General features: G+C 41.6%; 2 protein-coding genes across 4 annotated transcripts in view; one reads left to right on the top strand and one right to left on the bottom strand.

Annotated features, from left to right (window-relative positions):
- NKIRAS1 (NFKB inhibitor interacting Ras like 1) overlaps positions 1-777 on the top strand; it is a 54912-nt gene extending 54135 nt beyond the window's left edge. The window contains exon 5 of the mRNA XM_033212798.1: positions 491-777. Coding sequence (XP_033068689.1) covers positions 491-508 — 18 coding nt within the window. The 3' untranslated portion in view covers positions 509-777. The remainder of the gene's footprint in view (positions 1-490) is intronic.
- Positions 1-20498, bottom strand: part of UBE2E1 (ubiquitin conjugating enzyme E2 E1) — an 85223-nt gene that overhangs the window by 18094 nt on the left and 46631 nt on the right. The gene's annotated exons all lie outside the window — the stretch shown is intronic.

Here is a 20498-nt window from a genome sequence, read left to right as displayed (position 1 = left end):
CTCCCAGACGTTAAAAAACAAGTTAAACTAATACTTTTAAATAGGAACTAAGAATTTTAAATAGTGAACAGTTTTATAGTTTTGGAAATGAGAGAAGCCACTTGAACTCCTGAGCTCACTGACAAAAACTACAGCAGAAGCTGTCAGTGCCTCACCAACACATCCCTTAGGATTCTGGTAGGCTATGGTCAAGTTCTAGCTACCCCTATCTATCTGCGCCTCTGTGCTTAAAGCTGCTCTGCCCGTAGCAATAGGCAGGAGGACAGGTAAATTAATTCCCTGTGGCAGTTTTACAACACTGTCCACAGATTGTTTGAAACTGCTCAAAGAGGTAGAGTCCAATTCCCCTCCCTCTGAATATGGGCTGGTGATACTTAGGTCTAAAGTGATGTAAGTGTGACTTCACAACTGGCTCCTTTTTTAAAAAAAAGAGCTATAGTCCCTTCTGCCCCCTAACTCATCCTGCAGCTGTCTGTTTCTCCCTTTCTAGGTGCCTTGGAAACTGTAAACATCACATAAGAAGCCTAGTACTGCAGAGACCATGTGGAGAGACCATATCAAGAACGAGAATTAGCCAAGAAGCCCAAGGTTGTTCCAGCCCTCAGCTATGTGAGCCTTCCCAGCCCAGGTAGAAGACTAGACATGTGAGTGAGAAAGCCTTCAGACGACTCCAGTCCTAGCCCCTGTAACTGCATTAGAAAGCTTCAGTAGCAACCAGCCCCAAACTCTGCATCTATGAAAGATTAATATAATAATAAACGGTGGTTGTTGTTTAGATTATTTTGTTATGTAGCAATAAATAACTGGAACACTCCCCCGCAAGAGCAGACTTCAACGAATAACTGATAATTTGGGTGGGATCATTCTCAGGCAAGTGTTCTGCCCAATTTCCCAGTTTCCGCAGAGGCAATTTTCCCTGTGGGGGCTGGCTTAATAAGACACCTTTTTTTTTTGTTTTTTTTTTTTTGAGACAGGGTCTCACTATATTGCCTGGGCAGGTGTCGAACTCCTGAGCTGAAGCGATCCCTGCCTGCCTCAGCCTCCCAAAGTGCTGGGATTATAGGCGTGAGCCACTGAGCCCAGATGAGACATCTTTTATTGACTATCTTTTCTTCCTTAGCTTCCCTTTGTTCTTTGTACCTGGAAATAAACTGCTTGTATTTGAACTCTCATCTCAAGAGTCACACAGGGATGAGGGGGCAGGCGGGAGTGTGGGAATGACCAAAACCGAGACATCACTGAAGTTCAAACACACACACACAAAGGAAAAGACCAACAGATCTGACTACACAAAAACTGAAAATCCTTTCAAGAAAAAAAAAAGATACCATAAAGTTTATAAAAAGGTGAGGGGGGGAGGCATTTTTAGTTCATGACTAAGGGTTAATATCTTGACTAATTTAAATAATAACAATGGATAAAGTACACAGGCAGTTCTCAAAAGTGGAAAATAAACACATGGCAAATAAACAGATTCACAATCTTACTTAGACTCAAAGAAATACAAGTTAAACACTGGTACTTTTACCTATCAGAATGGCAAAAATTTCCAGTAAACACTTTGATATAGAAATTCTGCTTCTTGGAACTTACCCTAAGGAAATAACTGGACATGTGCATGTGACTGTAGTAGAAGGATATTTTGGAGACTCTTACTTATATATGATGAAAAAAATTTGGAATGAGCTAACTGACTGACAGGAAATAGGTTCACTGGAGTACAACCATATGATGGTATACTGTGCAGCTCGTAAATAAGATGAGGTATACATACTGAACAAGGAGAGAAATCCAGAAGGACTGAAAGCAGCAAGTTCCACAACAGTACGCAAAACAAACATTTTTGTAAGATATAAATATACCCAAACTTAATAGTGGTTGCACTTGCAGGATGAGATGCAGGTGATTTTCTCCTTCAAACAGATTCCAATTATTGAGATTTAAAAAAACAAACAAACTGTGTTTACTTCCCAATTTCTATTCTGAAGGACAAAATAAAGGCAGAAGAGATGGAATCTAATCTGCCTATTAATATAGAAAGTAATAAGAGAAAGTAAAAGTGGCCGGGCGCGGTGACTCACAGCTGTAATCCCAGCACTTTGGGAGACTGAGGCAGGCGGATCACAAGGTCAGGAGACTGAGTCCAGCCTGGCCAATATGGTGAAACCCCGTCTCTAATAAAAATACAAAAATTAGCCGGGTGTGTTAGCGGGCGCCTGTAGTCCCAGCTACTCAGGAGGCTGAGGCAGGAGAATAGCTTGAACCCGGGAAGCGGGGGTTGCAGTGAGCGAGACTGTGTCACTGCACTCCAGCCTGGGCGACAGAGGGAGACTCCGTATCAAAAAAATAAATAAATAAAAATAAAAAATGAAAGTAACTATGATCACCCTAGGGTAAGTAGCGTTTCTGACTGGAAGGCCAATGCTTTAAGGACTTGGAGAGGTGGGGGGGATACTGAGTCTGGGCTATCAATATTCTTATTCCAGCCATTGGAACCTGTGTTTCATTTAAGCCCAGTTTTCACAGTTATTTTTACAACAAAGTTGCTTAGGAACTGAGGGGAGATCTTTTGACTCACTCCTGCTTCATTCCAAACATGTTTTCAATAGTGACCCACTGATATGATTTTTTACTTTGGGTAAAAAAATACCTAGAACACTCATTCATAGGAAGTATTTATGACTGCTGCCATTCCCATCTATAGCCCAGTGAAAATCATCAGGGACTACATACAAGGGGTTCGGGTCTCCTGTGGCTCTGTGGGTCACACTGAAGGACAGATTTTTCGCCCTAGGATAAAAGCTTCCACTGACATTTTATTGGAAAATTTGGAAATACTCAGACTAACTGGACACTATCTCACTGTTGTGCCTTCTCTGCTCCCTCCTCTATTCAATTCAGGTGCTCTTTCCTACCCTCCTCCTTCTCCTATGCTGTCAGACATGGGACTCAGATACTAAGCCTCCAAGAGACTACAGTAAAACCTGCACCAGTATAAGTGAAAGGGCTCAAGTTTACTCCAACAGCAGGATGCAAATCGGCTTTCGAAATGTGACAGGGGGACCAGAGAGCCCACACAGGAGAAACTTCTACCAAAAGAGGGTGCTCTTTCTCCCTTCTTTAATGTAGAAATACTAACTGTTAGCTAAACAGTCAAAACACATGGAAGACTTGAAATGGGTGAATTTAACTGTGTGTAAATTACATCTCAACAAAGCTGATGATAATTTATCCAAATATAAGCAAAATAAAGTTTGAACTCAATTCTCCACAATTTATTACATACAGGTTTGTTCTGACCTACTATTTGTACATCTAAAATATCACTCCAAGAACCAACACAAATCAAAGACAGAAAAGTACCCTAACACTTGCAGAGAAATATATAATTTTCAAAGTTCCTTCGTAAACTTTGACTTCTTTTGATCTTTGCCCAGAATCTTTGAACAGGAAAGGTAACATTTATCCATTTTAAAGATGAGGAAAATAAAATAAATAAAATATTAAAAAGACAACAAGAAAATAATACAAAATAAATAAATATATTTAAAAAAAGAGAAAAAAAAAAAAGATGAGGAGAAGGATTCAGGATTAAGTGCTTTGTTTGTACAAAGTCAGAAAGCCTAGAAGTCAGTCCTGGCTAATGGCAATCCAGGTTTTCTTAAGGTGGTATTTTTTTTACTACACCCATGAAGCTTAAAATAAAGTTACATGTCTTTGGACTCAACACAAAAGTTGTTTAATCACATTTACTGGTCTGCTTTTCCTACCTTATTATTTCACTTCTCTTTCACATTTGGATGGAAGCTGCGATTAAATAAGAGCAAGAAAATCTTGTGATCTGCCAAAAGGTGTTATTAAAATTTCTTAATACCAAAAATTAAATCACTTTATTTGCAGAAATGAATTAGGTGAAAATAAACACATACCACACAGAGTACTTAGTGTGGAGGACAGGGATTTCGATAATAATGTGACAACTCCAAAAATGCAGAGAATCCCCCACCTTAATGAAAACCAAAGACATTTTGGGGAAACGAGCATCAGTTCAATTACAGTCCAAATGTTATGCCCCTAAGCTGCAAAGAGAACAAGAAAGATTCACAATTCTTTCTTTCCCCCAGAGCTAAAAAAAGCAGGTATAGAACATGAGACCTACTTTCTCCAGCTCAGAAGTTAGGTTGGTCCCAGGCATAGTCCAGGAATTCAGATCCACTTCACTCTATTCCATTCTAGTTCACAGCGGCACTGGGAGGTCCAGCAGTCATTAGAATGACCTGCACTGAAATGTGAGGTCAACCCCTGCCTGAGGATACAATATCACCCACTGCTCAATGCTCTGTGAAGCTAAGGCCTCTGCAACTTCTTTGTTCCCTCCCTCTCCACTGCAGGATCCACAACTCAGAACTACCAGGAAATAACAGGGTCAGGAGGTGAGGAGAGCTATTTACTGCACTTGGGGGAATCACTGGCTTCTTTCTTGGCCCCAGCTGGCCTGGAGAGACAAGAGGAAGGCTGTTTATATTTGCATAGGGCTGAGAGACTGAATGAGTGAGGTTATGCCCTGCATGTCAAATACAGGGCTGGGCTTGGAAGGGAGGGTCTGGTTGCTTTCTCACTGCCAACTCTTTCACCCAAGCGAATCCTTGGTCCTGCTATCTACACACACCCTTCTAGCTGAGCAGCAGACAATAGCTTTCAAAAAGCTAGATGCTGCAGCAGCAGCTAAAGAGGCCCAAAGATGGAGGGCTGATGTGGGACATTTCACAGCTATCTAAATGTAACAAGCCTAGAATGACTGGTAAGCAAATACTGGTGGCCACTAGTCAGGCACGAAACTGGCTTGTAAGTTAACAGATGGCAGAGTCATATGTTATCTTATGTTGGTATCAGTTGCTTTCTAAAATGATTCAAATAGTCATTTAATACCAAGGAGTGCAAAGCATTATCCCCAAACAGAGAAGGGTGCTGACTAACAAACATGTCCCATTCCAGCCAAGTGCAGTGGCTCACGCCTGTAATCCCAGCACTTTGGAAGTCCAAGGCAGGCAGATTGCTTGAGCCCAGGAGTTAGGGACCAGCATGGGCAACACTGTGAAACCTCATCTCTAAAAAAAATACAAAACACAGCCGGGCATGGTGGCATGCACCTGTCATACCAGTTACTTGGGAGGCTAAGGCGGGAGGATCACCTGAGCCCAGGGAAGTTGAGGCTGCAGTGAGCCAAGACTGTACCACTGCACTCCGGCCTGGGTGAGTGACAAGAGTGAGACCTCATCTCAAAAAAAGGACTAAGTCTTAACTGACTGAAGAGTCTCCTGCTAGCCTTGAAGAAGCAAGCTCCTATGACATAAACTACCTAAGAAGAGGGCTAGAGAACTATGAGTGGCCTCTAGAAGTTGCCTGGGCCTCAGTCCTACAGCTGCAAGGAAATGAATTCTATCAACAACTGTGTGACCTTGTAAGAGCTACAGATGAGGACACAGGCCAGCTGACTCCTTGACTACAGCCAAGGGAGAGCCTGAACAGAGGGCTCAGCTAAGGTATGCCTGGATTCCTGATCCACAGTAACTGTAAGATACTGAATGTGTGTATTGTTTTGGGCTGCTAAATTTGCAGTAATTTGTTACAAAGAAAGAGAAATCCTGACAGTCTGAAGTTTATTTTCAGAAGAAGTTACAACAGAGGGTCTCTGCACCAGGGGTCATTAACATGGATGAGGGCAGAGGTGCTGTACTGAAAATGAGCTTATGCATGCAGGACAGTAAGACCCCAGTTTTCTTTCTCCACTTAGCTCCCAAAACACAGGCCGGCCTTCACCTTCCAGGCAATCTCTTCTGGGGAATATGAGCAACGCAGAGGAAAGACTTTCCTAACTAAGGAACAGATAACTGAGGAACATGGTTCTTATCTAACACAAAAATCAAAAATCAAAACAAACTAGAAGATAGCCAACTATAGAAAACAGAAATTATGGGAGAATTTCAAAATAAACTTATTAATACCCAGGGAGACAGAATGCATTGCACTTATGAAAAAAGAATAAAGCCAAAACAAAATAACATTCTGAGGAGAAAAAGTAGCTTTTGGAAATTGAAAACAAAAGCAAGCAAACAAACAAAAGATCTCAAAAACTCAATAAAAGATAAAAGTTGAAATCTTCCAAGAAAGTAGAAGAAAGACAGGCTGCAAATAGGAGAGAAAAGATACAACAATTAGAGAGGATCATAGGAAGGTCAAAGATTTGAATAGTGAGAGTGATCCAGAAAAGGTAAACAGAGAAGAGGTCCAAAATATCTTAAAACTTACCAGGCCATGAGTTTCCACATTGAAAAAGCACAGTACACTGGAGGAAAACTGACCTATACAAGATGGCACATCAAGTTTCCAGGGAGAAAAAAAGAAGCAATGGGTAAGAAACCCCAAATCAGCTGGCTTTAGATTTCAAAAGCAATAGTGGGAGTGAGCTGGCACTGAAGCAACGTCTTCAAAATGATTTCCAATACAAATTCCACACCAGACAAACTATCAGTCAAGTGCTAGGGAAGAATAGGGATCTTTTCAGATACTTGAGGTCTCTAAAAATTATCTCCCAAGAAACCTTTTTCAGGAAGTTACTGGGGGATGTACTCTGCAAAACAAGGGCATAAACAAGAAAAAGAAAGATAAAGGAAAAAAAAACTTCTATGTAGAATAGTAAAGAGAATTCCCCAAAAGATACTAACAAGAGAATCCGGTATGACAGCTATAAACAGAATTAGCAGGTAGCCTGTTAAAACCAGAACAGGTCAGATGGCTCTGGGGAGAGATTTCTTCAAAAAAGATACAATTCAGGCTGGGTGCAGTGGTTCACGCCTGTAATCCCAGCACTTTGGGAGGCTAGGTGAGCGGATGACCTGAGGAGTCAGGAGTCCTTGGGAGTTTGAGACCAGCCTAGCCAACATGGAGAAACCCCATCTCTACTAAAAATACAAAATTAGCCAGGCGTGGTGGTGCATGCCTGTAATCTCAGCTACTCGGGAGGCTGAGGCAGGAGAATCGCTTGAACCCGGGAGGTGGAGGTTGCGGTGAGTTGAGATCGTGCCACTGTGCTCCAGCCTGGGCAACAAGAGCGAAACGAAACTCCCTCTCAAAAAAAAAAAAAAGATAAAATGTATATAAAACTCAATGCATCTGAATGTCTTTTGAGGATATTTAGATAATTGTGAAGGCATTTGGGGTTGAATTTGTGACAAGTATATATATGAAGTGGGTAGGGAAGGGGGCAGAAGGTTGAGAAAGGGAGAGGAGAAAAGGTGAGAGAATAATTAACTTGGGGAGGGGAGTAGTCAAGCAGGGAAGGAAAAATAACCAGTCTGCTACATGTGAATAATGCTCACGTAATATAAACAGTGAACATTTTATCAACATTGATCCAAGCAAACCAGGATAAAGGAAGAGTGTGACTGGGGAGGAAAGAACTAAGTTGTCGTCATCCATTGTCATGAATCAATAGTTACTGGTAAAAATTGAAATATAAAGTAATGAGTATATACCTAAAAACAGGATATAAACAACAAAGTAATTGGCTCAGCGAGGTACAAGTAGTTGCCACTAGAGAGCAAAATGCTGGGAATAGTTTTTTTTTTTTTTAACAAAGAAATACTAAAGTCTTTAAACTATGTTAGTGTATAATTTCAATAAAAATGAAAACTATTGTGAGGTCAAGTTGGGAGGATCGCTTGAGGTCACAAGTTCAAGACCATCCTAGGCAACATAGGGAGATGCTGTCTCTACAAAAAATTAAAAAATTAGCTGAGTGTGATGGTGCATGCCTGTAGCCCCAGCTACTTGGAAGGCTGAGGTGGGAGAAATGCCTAAGCCCAGGAGTTTGAGGCTGCAGTAAGCTGTGATGGCACCACTCCGTGCCAGCCTGGGTGACAGAGCAAGACTCTGTCTCAAAAAATAAATGATAAGTAAATAAGAAAGATAAGACGGAAAGGAAAAAGATAATATCTTGCAACCTATAACCATGTGACACAACTCTTTACCAATTCAAGTTCCTCTGCCATGCACAATGGTGGTATATTTTTCCAAATGATCATCTACTTGGTTCCCAGAAATCAAGCATAACATATTAGTTTAATATTATAGGTTCACCACATATAGTTCAGGGATAACTATATGCCAGGGACATATAGTTCACTGCACACTGTACCATATATAGTACAATACAAACTAAAAAATAGTTTTCAAAGGAACAGACAGAACACAGAAATGTATTCTACAGAAAACTGAGAAGGTTTCATAGTGTAATGGTGTCTGAGTTATGCTTACAGAGTTTAACAGGTATTTTTCAGGGGAAAGGGTGACCAAACCGAAGATCTTTTGGTACAGAGATGTGTTTCTCCTGCAGAAATGAAGGTGAAGATGGAACCTGAAAGACTAAATGAGACCAGATCAGACAGGACCTTACATGCCTACTAAGCGAACTTAGATTTTAATAGCTTTGCACTGTCTCTAGGAGTGAAATGGGAAAGGTTCCCTTGTCCCCCTTGCAGGGTGTGCGATGGGGGTGTGGCTCACTTCTTCAGTGCCCTGCTGCTCAAACCTCTAGGGGAGCAGATAGACAGGCAGGCTTTGAGGCTGCGACCCCACGGCAGTGTCTAGGGGTGAATGTTCACAGCTGAAGCCCAGTGGGTATGTGTTTCAGGATGCTCTTTTAGTTTAGCCGTCTGTAGGCGGCTTCTGTTGACCAGCACCATTAGAACTCTGCCTTATCGCAAGGACAGAGGGCTTTCCACGTCCTGGGGTTCTCACCTTGGCATACCGGAAGAATAGGATCACATGTGGGCTTGGAGAATGAGTGCAAGGTTTTGTTGAGTGGAAGGAACTCTCAGCAGATGGGGTAGCTGGAAGGGAAATGGTTTTCCCCTCGAGTCTGGCCGCTTGGTGGCCCAACTCTTCTCCAACTGCCCCAGCCAAACTCTGCGTCATTCTGCCGGTCGCTGGCCTGCTGGCGTCTCCCAGTGTGCTCCCACACCAGTGCATTCCTCTTGACGTCCAGCCAGCTGTGTGTTCCTTCGCCGATGTGTTTCTCTCGGCGTCCAGCTTGTGTGTCTGTCTGATAGGGTCTTGGGGTTTTTATAGGCACAGAATGGGGGCCAGGGTGGTCTTGGGAAATGCAACATTTGGGTGTGAAAGGCAGGAGTTCCTGTCTTCACCTAGGTCTGTGGGTACAGGCCGAGGGATGGAGCCCTCGCCAGGGACCCACCCTTCTCCTCTGAGCACTTCCCTATCTCCCTTCCATATCAGGAGTGAGGTAATAGAAAACCAGTCACTGTCTTCAGAAATAGGTAACCCCAAACACTGAAAACATCAAACAATTCAGAAACAGGAAGCTACTTAGAGCCTTCAATAAGTGAAGCAGAGAGCCTAATTAAAGAGGCTATAGAGGTCTAACAACCTGGACAAGAGCACTGGCAATGGAAACAAAATTGTCTCTGGGGAAATCATAACTACTTCACAGTAACAATCCTAAAGGAGTTATCAATAAACCACAGATCCTCTGAAGGCATCAACACATACACAAATAAGATGTCTACACTCTAAGGAGCAGAAGGGAATGTAAACTGTCTCCTTCTGGCCTGTGCAGTCTCCCTGCGGTATTGTTAAAGAGACATCCCGAGCATCATTCCAAGCATGGCTGTGCAGCATTTGGTGAAGTCATCATTTACTAAATAAATAAAATGTGACTTTACATATATCTATATATACATATCCCTGTCTGTTTATATATTAACATTTCAAAAAACAATCAAATCATGTACCTTCATTTTAGTTTAAAAGAATGTTCACCATTAGTTACATGCTTAATGAATTCATTTAGTATTATATGCAATAGTTTAAATATAGTGTACATGCTATTTTAGATACTACCTAGTTTTATTTCAAGAAGTTAAAAAATAAGGCTTCACATTCTTTAAAAAACACCATTTCAATGTTTATGGCTTATAGCAAGTAAAGGGGTAAGTATATGGGAAAGAAACACATTTAAGCAAAATGAATACTTTTAGTTCACTTGATAGCTTGCTTGGGTTGTGCTTCTTGTAAGAGCCAGGACCCACAGCTTTAGACACAAGGCACATTCAACACCACATAAGCATGAGGTAAGATGAGTATCAAGATAAACTCATAGGAGAGCCACTTGAATACAGTCCATTTCTGACTACTAATTGTACCTCTCCCAGAATTTTGTTAACTAAAGTAATGGTTAATGTTTGGCCATTTCAGTGTTTTGTTAATGTGTGCTTCCATTAACAATGAGTCCCATACAAAGCCACAAGGAAGCACACCAGCAAAAACATTGCTGAAAGGTAAAACCAGAGCGCTACAGATTTGTCTAGCCAAACAGCTAACTTAGTGAGGTGCAGTCACCAGCATCAGAGGAGCAGGAGTGGCAGCAGGGTCTCAACTCTACAGAAACCTGAGTGGGTCAGAACGTTCATCTTCATCTAGCCAAGGTGAAAGCATCCAGAAGCCAAAGGCAGACAGCTGTGAGAGCAAGCTGGCAGCAAAGGGCCGAGCTCTCAATTTCAGTCTGGTAGAGCAAAATGATTTTCTCCTTCAGCAATGTCAGAAGAACCATCTCTTACTTCAAGACATCCTTACACATCTGCTGTGTGCAAAACCTGCACACAGGACATGGTTCTGAACTGCTGCTTCAAAACGAAGTAAATGAAAATTTCAGTGGCTCCAGCAGTTGGGACTGCTAGGCATGAAACAATGAGAGTATGAAATAAAATAAATCCTAATGTGCTTTATAATAATATAATAAACCAATAAAAATACCTATTCAGACTTAGTATTTGTTCAACATTATGCTACGTACCAAAGAATTTTGCCTGCTGGATGGGCAGGTTGAGGCCAAATCATTAAGGGCTTTAAAAACCAGGGAAGACAGTTTACCCTTAATGAACTGGGTAAAGCAAAGTCACAGCAGCTTCTTCAATACCATTTTGGAGAGAATATCCCTGTTTTGCATTAGAGGAAACCAAGGCCCAGAGACTTGAAGTAATTAACCTTAACCTAAGGTCATTCAGCTACTAACTGGCAAAGACTGGACTCAAATCTCTGTATTACAAAGGCCTTTCCATTTGCTATGGCATGGCCAAATGTTGTTCAGGTGAGTGAAGCTTCATTTGGGCTAATGTTTCTGGATGAAGAACCTGGTAAGTGGACACTGGTAAGAGATAGATATGGGTCATCCACATGGATATCAAAGTCACAAGGGTGGGAGCAGAGAATATGGACAGTCATGAGGCATGTGCTCAGGTGGAGAGTGAGGAGTAGCAGCACTGGAGATGGAGGAAAATTTCCATGCCTCATAGCTCCCTTAAGGAGTAAAAGAAAGCAAGAATTTAACGAGAGTGAAAGAACAGCTGCAGGCACATTACTCTCTGGGAAGATGAAAAGTAGGTCAAGGATTAAACATCACTTCCTCTCAGCCAGTTTCCATGGGCAGAGCAGAAGGATCTGGCCTGAGGCAAAGGCAGGCTGAACTAGAGCTGGCACTAGATACTGGCCAGGAGTGTTTAGTGAGGTAACTGGTAGTTAAGTTTAGACTAGCAATCAGTTCCATTTAATGAATATGGCAAAATTCTACTAAGATACACAAAAATGATAAAAAAAAATTAATGCCTTCTCTCACAAAACTACCAGCCAAATTGGGGGTGGGGGAGTATCCAACAATAAATGATTAAAATACGAGGTAAACTGTTACAGATGAGCTCAAGTGAGGGTGGCTCAGAAATGGGCCCAAAATAAAAATTTCCTATGGGCAACCCTCCCTCTCCCTCACGTGTACGCAGATAGCACACCAGCTTTCAAGCTCCCAACTGGTGAGAAAGTGGGGAGGAGGGAGGACAAGTATTTAGGACAAGTTTCTCAAAAACGAACAGCTTCAGTGCTGCAGGTCAGTTGTTCTTACACACGAGTGGTAAGAATAAGGGGAAAGCATTACATTTTTTTCATAAATTGTAATTTATTCAATATAAAGGTTTGTCTTTCATTCTCATAAAATTCCTGGCTGGGCGCAGTGGGTCATTCCTGTAATCCTAGCACTTTAGGAGGCCGAGGTGGGCAGATCATCTGAGGTCAGGAGTTCAAGACCAGACTGACCAACATGGCGAAATCCCACCTCTACAAAAAACACAAAAATTAGCTGGGCGTGGTGGTGCATGCCTGTAATCCCAGCTACTCGGGAGACTGAGGCAGGAGAACTGCTTGAACTCAGGAGGCAGAGGTTGCAGTGAGCCGAGATCATGCCATTGCACCCAGCCTGGATGACAGAGCGAGATTCCATCTCAAAAAATAATAATAATAAAAATAAACTTCTTCATATTTTGTGATTAGAAAGTATTCTCCCTTTTATAAAATGCTGACAGTAAACAATGACTTTTTTTCAATGTCCTTGCAAAACAAAATTAGTAGCCCTATGTCTGCCCTCTGCATTGAAATCCAGAATTTACACTGTAGGTAACAGCTTCTATAGCCCCAAATGGTATCTGCCACAGAGCCTTCGCAGGAAAGGGCCTGAGGTTTAACTAGCCCAGTAACTCTCAACTGTCCTCAGGCTCCCAGCCTCTTAAGAAAGACTAGCTAAGGTCAGTCAGGCCAATATGGTGAAACCCTGTCTCCACTAAAAATACAAAAAATTAGCCGGGCGTGGTGGCGGGCGCCTGTAGTCCCAGCTACTCGGGAGGCTGAGGCAGGAGAATGGCGTGAACCCGGGAGGCGGAGCTTGCGGTGGACCGAGATTGCGCCACTGCACTCCAGCCTGGGCAAGAGCGAGACTCTGTCTCAAAACAAAAACAAAAACAAAACAAAACAAAACAAAAGACTAGCTAAGGTCATTGCTACCATTTTACAGCCTACTGGCACCTCTGTCACTCAGACTCATTCCTGAGGAGCACACGCTGGGTACCATTTCCATAAGCACAAACGGTTCACAAAGAGGCAGAGCACAACAGCTCTTGGAGCTGCCCACAGACAGCTTCCAAACCACAAGCGAGTCCTATCTCACCAGGCTGACCCCACACCAATGAGACAAATCCTTCACAAGTGGCAGGAGAAGTGAAACTTCTGTGTGTCAAACTATTTCCTAAATAAATTCAGTGACTTGTCAGGCATACATCTCCAGTCTGATAGGCAATCCAAAAGTGCACGTTTTAGAAAATAACATCTTAAAGTACTGAATGTGTTCTTTACAAAGACGTCTCAGTTGTCTTGATATTCCTTGCTCCCTCAACTTCTATTCTCCCCACATGAAAATTTCTATTTTCACTCCTCTCTTCTCCTTTCATTTCACAAAAATGTGTGCTTCTTTCTAAGATAAGCATGTGGTCTTTACCTAATTCCTCTTTTACTTTATCAGTGAATAGAACACTTGGCTACAAAAACTTCAAACTTTCCCAAGCAGAAAGAAAGAAAAAAAAAACCCCCACCAGACTCTAAAACATACTCCTAAACACCTCTACCCCTCCAGGCTGCTGGGTCAGCTTTCCCCTGCCCTTCAGTGCCAATTTCCTGATGCTTCTAAATACACACAAACCCCTCTACATGCGATTCAGTCCTACTTTACCTCAACATTTCACAGTAAACTAGTCTCCAAAGGTCACCAAAGACCTGCCAAGCTCAAATAAATGGCATTTCTCATTCTCTCTCTCTCTCTCTCTTTTTTTTTTTTTTTTTTAAGAGAGAGTCTAGCTCTGTCACCCAGGCTGGAGTGCAGTGTTGTGATCATAGCGCACTGCAACCTCAAAATCCAGGACTTAAGTGATCCTCCTGCCTCAGCCTGCCAAAGTGCTAGGATTATAGAGGTGAGCGGCTGCACTCAACTCCATTTTTTTCATCAGGCTTTTTGTCAAGGACTGATGAGCCCGGCCTTCTGGAAACATTCTTGATAATCGTGACATTAATTTTCTGATTCCCCTCTAACCTCTGAACTCCCCTCTCTTTTCTAAAGCCCATTCTTTTCCTGCTAATCTGTCAGGGCCCAGAAACAAATCCAACAGGAGTTCCCATTGGAGTGGTATGAAAAGAGAGATGCATTTCAGGGAAAGGTTTAGATACGTGAGGTCCAGAGTGGCTTTACTAAGGACTGTTTCATCAATGGGTGATGAAAGGGAGAAAGCAAAGTCACAATCCGATGCGAATTTAGAAAATCTTAGCTTGTTGATTTAACAGTTGTTGGTCCTTGGCAATGTACTAGGAAAATAATGCCTTACTACAAAGCAATGACTTCCAAACCATGCTCCAGACAGGGAGAGATGCATAATGTTTTAAACGTCTGCCTTCCCTGAAATCTGTCTTGAGAAAGGGTTAACACTGCTTTTTAAAGCTTTAAAAGTACACTTAACATTATGATATAAGAAACCACGGCTGGGCTCATGCCTGTAATCCCAGCACTCTGGGAGGCCAAGGTGGGTGGATCACAAGGTCAGGAGTTTGAGAACAGTCTGGCCAATATGGTGAAACTCCGTCTCTACTAAAAATACAAAAAAAATTAGCGAGGCCTGGTGGTACTCACCTGTAATCCCAGCTACTTGGGAGGCTGAGGCAGGAGAATTGCTTGAACCCAGGAGGTAGGTGGAGGTTGCAGTGAGCCGAGATCATGCCACTGCACTCCAGCCTGGGCTACAGAGTGAGACTCTGTCTCAAAGAAAAGAAAAGAAAAGAAAAACCACAAAGGGAACTTAAAAAATCTGAACAGCATACAAATTCCAGTTCAGTCCTCAGTTTCCTCATCTGGAAAATACAGCTAATGCTATCCTACATACCACATCTCACTGAACTGAACCTTGAAGGAAATAAGCTATGTAAGTGCCTTTAAGCCCTAAAGCACTATTTCTTTATTTTTATTTTTTATTTTTATTTTTTTGAGACTGAGTCTTTCTCTGTTGCCCCAGGCTGGATTGCAGTGGCGCCATCTCGGCTCACTGCAAGCTCTGCCTCCTGGGTTCACGCCATTCTCCTGCCTCAGTCTCCCGAGTAGCTGGGACTACAGGCGCCCGCCACCTCGCCCGGCTAATTTTTTTGTATTTTTAGTAGAGATGGGGTTTCACCATGTTAGCCAGGATGGTCTCGATCTCCTGACCTCGTGATCCGCTCGCCTCAGCCTCCCAAAGTGCTGGGATTACAGGCGTGAGCCAGCGCACCTGGTCTAAAGCACCATTTCTATGCATACAATTATTTTTAAGGAACAAGTACTAACTCTTCCAAAGAAATAATGACTGCTTAACTACATATTAATAACAGCTGTCACAAAAATCTAAAGCTATATTTTTGCTTTCCAGTAATCAACAGTTTTTTCACTTTAAAGGTTAAAATTAGCATAGTAAAATCCCATATAACTAATGAAGGTATTATAATGGAATGAAACAATATGAAAATTAACATATCAAGATGTACTAATTTAATAAAATTGAAAAATTAAAACATAAATTAGTAAGAATAGTGGAAGTGTTTACTAGAGAAGTTTGCGTACTTGTGTCCCTTAGTTAACCAAATAAGAAGACGACACTTTTGAGATCTACCTATTTAAACCCAAAGATGGCTTTTAATATGTTTTAATTTCACCACTACATAATGAACTCTACATTTTGGATTAAACACATCCCTGAAACGAGTTGAATCTGTAAGCTGAAAATTATTTCTTATTTTAATTCAAAGATACTGTCTCTTTGAAATCTGAAAATAATTACAGCTCTAAAGTAATAAAAAATTACACTTTAGAATCCTAACCTATCAGTGGACAATCTGCCTTCACAATCTAACTTTTGAAGCCTCTATATGCACTGAATTCTCCTACAAAATACCAACAAGTTGGTCAAGTGAATAATTAATCTATATATTCATTAAAAGCAGACATTTAAAGATATGCTTCTCAGTGAATTATCATGTAACCTTAGGACTTAAATTCAGTCTTCCACAAAGCAGCATCATAATCCTAGGTACTTAACAGAATTTTGTAACTTTTGTAAAAGCCACAAGGAGCTGCTCCTTCCAATAGCACAAACAAAAGTTACTGTCCTCTTACTGTCTATTAATAAGACAGAGCCTAATGTATTTGTAACTCCTACATATTAAAAATTTATTCAAGAAGACTAATAGCTTCCTAGTTAGGGCTTTTTCTGTTACAAGTATAGATACCTAACTCAAAAGAGCCTGGGCCAAAAGATAAACTGATTTGCCCACATAATCAAAAAGGCCATGAGAGGGCTTCAGGCCAAGGATGGACCCAAAGGGATAGACAGCGTCATTAACAGTTTCTCACTAACCCCTCAATTTTGGGTTGACTTCATTTTGAGACTGGCTTTCCACATAGGATAGCTTGGAAAAGATAGTATACCTCAGGAAAAGAGGTAAGCTTTAAAAACATCCTTCCTCAATACTTTGGTATATCTCTCATCAGTTCAGATTAGGTCAAATACCCTCTCTGAACCAATCACTGTGGGTAGAAGGACAAGCATTTTTTTTTTTTTTTTTTTTTTGAGATTGAGTTTCTCTCTGTTGCCCAGGTGTGATTTTGGCTCACTGCAACCTCTGCCTCTCCGGTTCAAGTGATTTTCCTGCCTCCGCCTCTGGAGTAGCTAGGACTTATAGGCATGTGCTACCACACCCGGCTAATTTTTCTATTTTTAGTAGACACGGGGTTTCGCCATGTTGGCCAGACTAGTCTCAAACTCATGACCTCAGGTGATCCACCCACCTTGGCCCCCCAAAGTGCTGGGATTACAGGCATGAGTCACCATGCCTGGCCAAGATCAAGCATTCTGATGGGCTGGGCTTGGGTCATGTGTCACCACTGGAGGGTAGAAGAAGACCCACTTGAACCACGTGGATGAAATGAATTATTATAAAATAAGGAGTGTTGGTACCCCAGGGGGATGTTAGGTGAACAAATAACATATGACCACCACAGATGGTCACTGGGTGGTATCCCTGAAAAACCACCACGAGGAATTTTTGAGTACTGGCAGACTACCAAATGCAAAACCTGTATAAGGCAAGACTATAGGTGTACATGGAGTTATTTTCACCAATTCACTCACTACCAAGAAACAGGTTAAGACGGACAAGTGCCTCCTCTCCCCTCCAACTCTCCTATATGCATTTAAGGACTGAATTGTGAACAGAAATGAAGAGACCTAAATTTAACAACCAAAACCAGAAAACTTCTAAAAAAAAAAGTTAAAAAACCACAGAAGAAAAATCTTTGTAATCTTTGGGTAGGGAGATTTCTGAGGAGACAAAAGCATGAATCACACAAGAAAAAACTGATAACTGGGCTTCATCAAAATTAAAATGCTTGGCTCTTAAGCAGACACTAATGATAAACCCACAGCCAACACCATACTTAATGGTGATGACAAAATGCTTTCCGACAACTAAGATGAGGAACAAGACAAACATGTCCACCCTCACTACTACTTATTTTATTTTTATTTTTTCAGAGCAAAAGAACTTGATACTCTTACTACTTCTATTCAATATTTTACTGGAAGTTGTAGCCAGGTGAATTACAGCAAGAAAAAGAAATAAGGCAGCGGGGTGCGGGGGCTCAGGCCTATAATCCCAGCACTGTGGGAGGCCAAGGTGGGCAGATCACCTGAGGTTGGGAGTTCGAGACCACCCTGACCAACATGGAGAAACCCCATTTCTACTAAAAACACAAACAAACAAAATTAGCTGGGGTGGTTCCGCATGCCTGTAACCCCAGCTACTCGGGAGGCTGAGGCAGGAGAATCACTTGAACCCAGGAGGCGGAGGTTGTGGTGAGCCGAGATCACGCCATTGCACTGGTAACAAGAGCGAAACTCCATCTCAAAAAAACAAAACAAAACAAAAAATGAAATAAGATTGGGCATGGTGGCTCATGCCTGATAATCCTAGCACTCTGGGAGGCCAAGGTGGGAGGATCACTTGAACCCAGGAGTTCCCGACCAGCCTGGGCAACATGGTGAGACCCCTGCTCTACAAAAATACAAAAAACCAGCTGGGTGTGCTGGGTGCAGTGGCATGTGCCTGTAAGTCCCAGCTACTGGGGAGGCTGAAGTGGGAGGACTGCTCAAGCCCAGAAGGTCATGTCTGCACTGAGCCGAGACTGCACCACTGCACTCCAGCCTGGATGACAAAGTGAGACCCTGTCTCAAAAAAAGAAAAAAGAGAAATAAAAAGTATTCAGATTGGAAAAGAAGTAACATGATCTGTATTTGCAGATGACATAATCTTGTAGAGAGAAAACTCAAATCCACTAAAAAGCCCTTAGGACCAATAAACAAGCTGAACAAAGCTGTAGGATACAAACTTAATATACAAAAACCAACCATCTCTATATACTACCGGTGAGTAATCAGAAAATGTAATTTTTAAAAACTCAGTTTACAATAGTATCTGAGTAAAATATACAGGTATAAATGTAACAAAAGAAGTGTAAAATATGCATACTGCAAACTAAAACCCATCAAAATAAATTAAGGGAAATATAAATAACTGAAAAGACATTTAATGTTCATGAATCATGTGTTAGTCCATTTTGTCTTGCTATAAAGGAGTATCTGAGGCTAGGTAATTTGTAAAGAAAAAAGGTTTATTTAGCTCATGGTTCTCCAGGTTGCACAAGAAGCATAGTGTCAGCATCTGCTTTTGGTGAGGCCTCAGGAAGCTTCCACTCATGGCAGAAGATGAAGGGAGAGCAAGCATGTGACATGACAGGAGGGGAGCATGAGAGAGCAGGGAGGTCCCAGACATTGTTTAAACAACGAGATCTTGCATGAACAAAGCAAGTGAAAACTCACTCATTACTGTTAGAGCAGCACCAAGCCATATATGAAGGGTCTGTCCCTTTGACCCAAACACCTCCCACCAGGCCACACCTCCAAAAGCTGGGGATCACATTTCAACACAGGATTTGGAGGGGACCAACAACCAAACTGTACAGATCTGAATTTTAATTATTTTTATTTTTTTAGAGACAGGGTCTCCGTCACCCAGGCTGAAGTGCAGTGGTGCAATCACTGCAGCCTCGAACTCCTGGGATCAACTCATCTTCTCATCTCAGCCTCTTGACTGGCTAGCAGTACAGATGTGTACCACCATGGCTGGCTTATTTTATTTTTTATAGAGAAGAGGGTCTCATTTTGTTAATCAAGCTCATCTCAAACTCCTGGCCTCAACCGATCTTTCCACTTTGGCCTCTCAAAGTGCTGGGAATATAATAGGCATGAGTCACTGTACCCAGCCTAAAATTAATATGGGAATATTTCTCAAACTGGTATACAGGTTCAACATAAACCCTGTAAAAACCCCAGCTGGATAGTTTGTTTAAAAAAAAAAAGAAAGAAAGAAATTGACAAGCAGATCCTAAAATTCATACAGAAATGCAAGAAACATAGAATAGTCAAACAATCTTTAAAAAGAATGAAGCTAGAGGACTTCCTTCTCAATTTCAAAACTTACTATGAAGCCACAGAAATTAAGACACTGTAGTACCAGCTAAAGGATAGATACAAAGATCAATGGAAACTAATTAAGAGCCCAGAAATAAACTCTTACATTTACAGGTCAATTGATTTTTGGTAAGAATGCCAAATCAGCTCAATGGAGAGAGAATAGTTTTTTTACCAAATGGTGTTGGGAACAAAAGAATAGCCACAAGCAAAAAAATGAAACTGAACCCTTCCTCACACCACATACAAAAATTAACTCCAAATGGATTACTGATCCAAATCGAAAAACTAAAAGTATAAAACTCTTAGAAGAAAATATAGGAATAGGCTGGGCATGGTGGCTCATGCCTGTAATCCCAGCACTTTGGCAGGCTGAGGCAGGTAAACTGCTTGGGTCCAGGAATTCAAGACCAATCTGGGCAATATGGCAAAATCCTGTCTCAAAAAAAAAAAAAAAAAAAAAATTCACTGGGTGTGGTGTAGTCCCGCTACTGGAGAGATTGAGGTGGGAGGATTGCTTCAGCCTGAGGCTGCAGTGAGCCATGATCATGCCACAGCTCCTGCCTGGGTGACAGAAAGAGACCCTATCTCAAAAAAAAAAAAAAAAAAAAACACGAAAACCAAAAAACAATCAGGTGTGCTGGATGCAGTGCGGCATGCCTGTAGTCCCAGCTACTTGGGCCAGGCTGCAGTGAGCTAGGATTTCACCACTGCTCTGGTGACTGAATAAGACCCTGGCTCAAAAAAAAAAAAAGAGGAGTAGATAATGGTTTCTTAAATACAATTCCAAAAGCACATGCAACAGAAGAAAAAATAGGTAAACTGGACTTCACTGAAACCACAAACTTTTATACTGCAAGCAATACCATCAAGAAAATAAAAAGACAACCCACAGACTGGGTAGACAACACTTGTAAATCATATATCTAATAAAGGACTTTTATCTGGAATAAAAATAATTTTTAATGGCCAGGCACAGTGGCTCACATGTGTAATCCCAGCGCTTTG

This window comes from Trachypithecus francoisi, unplaced genomic scaffold (genome assembly GCF_009764315.1).
Source record: "Trachypithecus francoisi isolate TF-2019V2 unplaced genomic scaffold, Tfra_2.0 Lachesis_group0, whole genome shotgun sequence".
NCBI classification, from domain to species: Eukaryota; Metazoa; Chordata; class Mammalia; order Primates; family Cercopithecidae; genus Trachypithecus; species Trachypithecus francoisi.
This window is presented reverse-complemented; position numbering and strand designations above follow the sequence as displayed.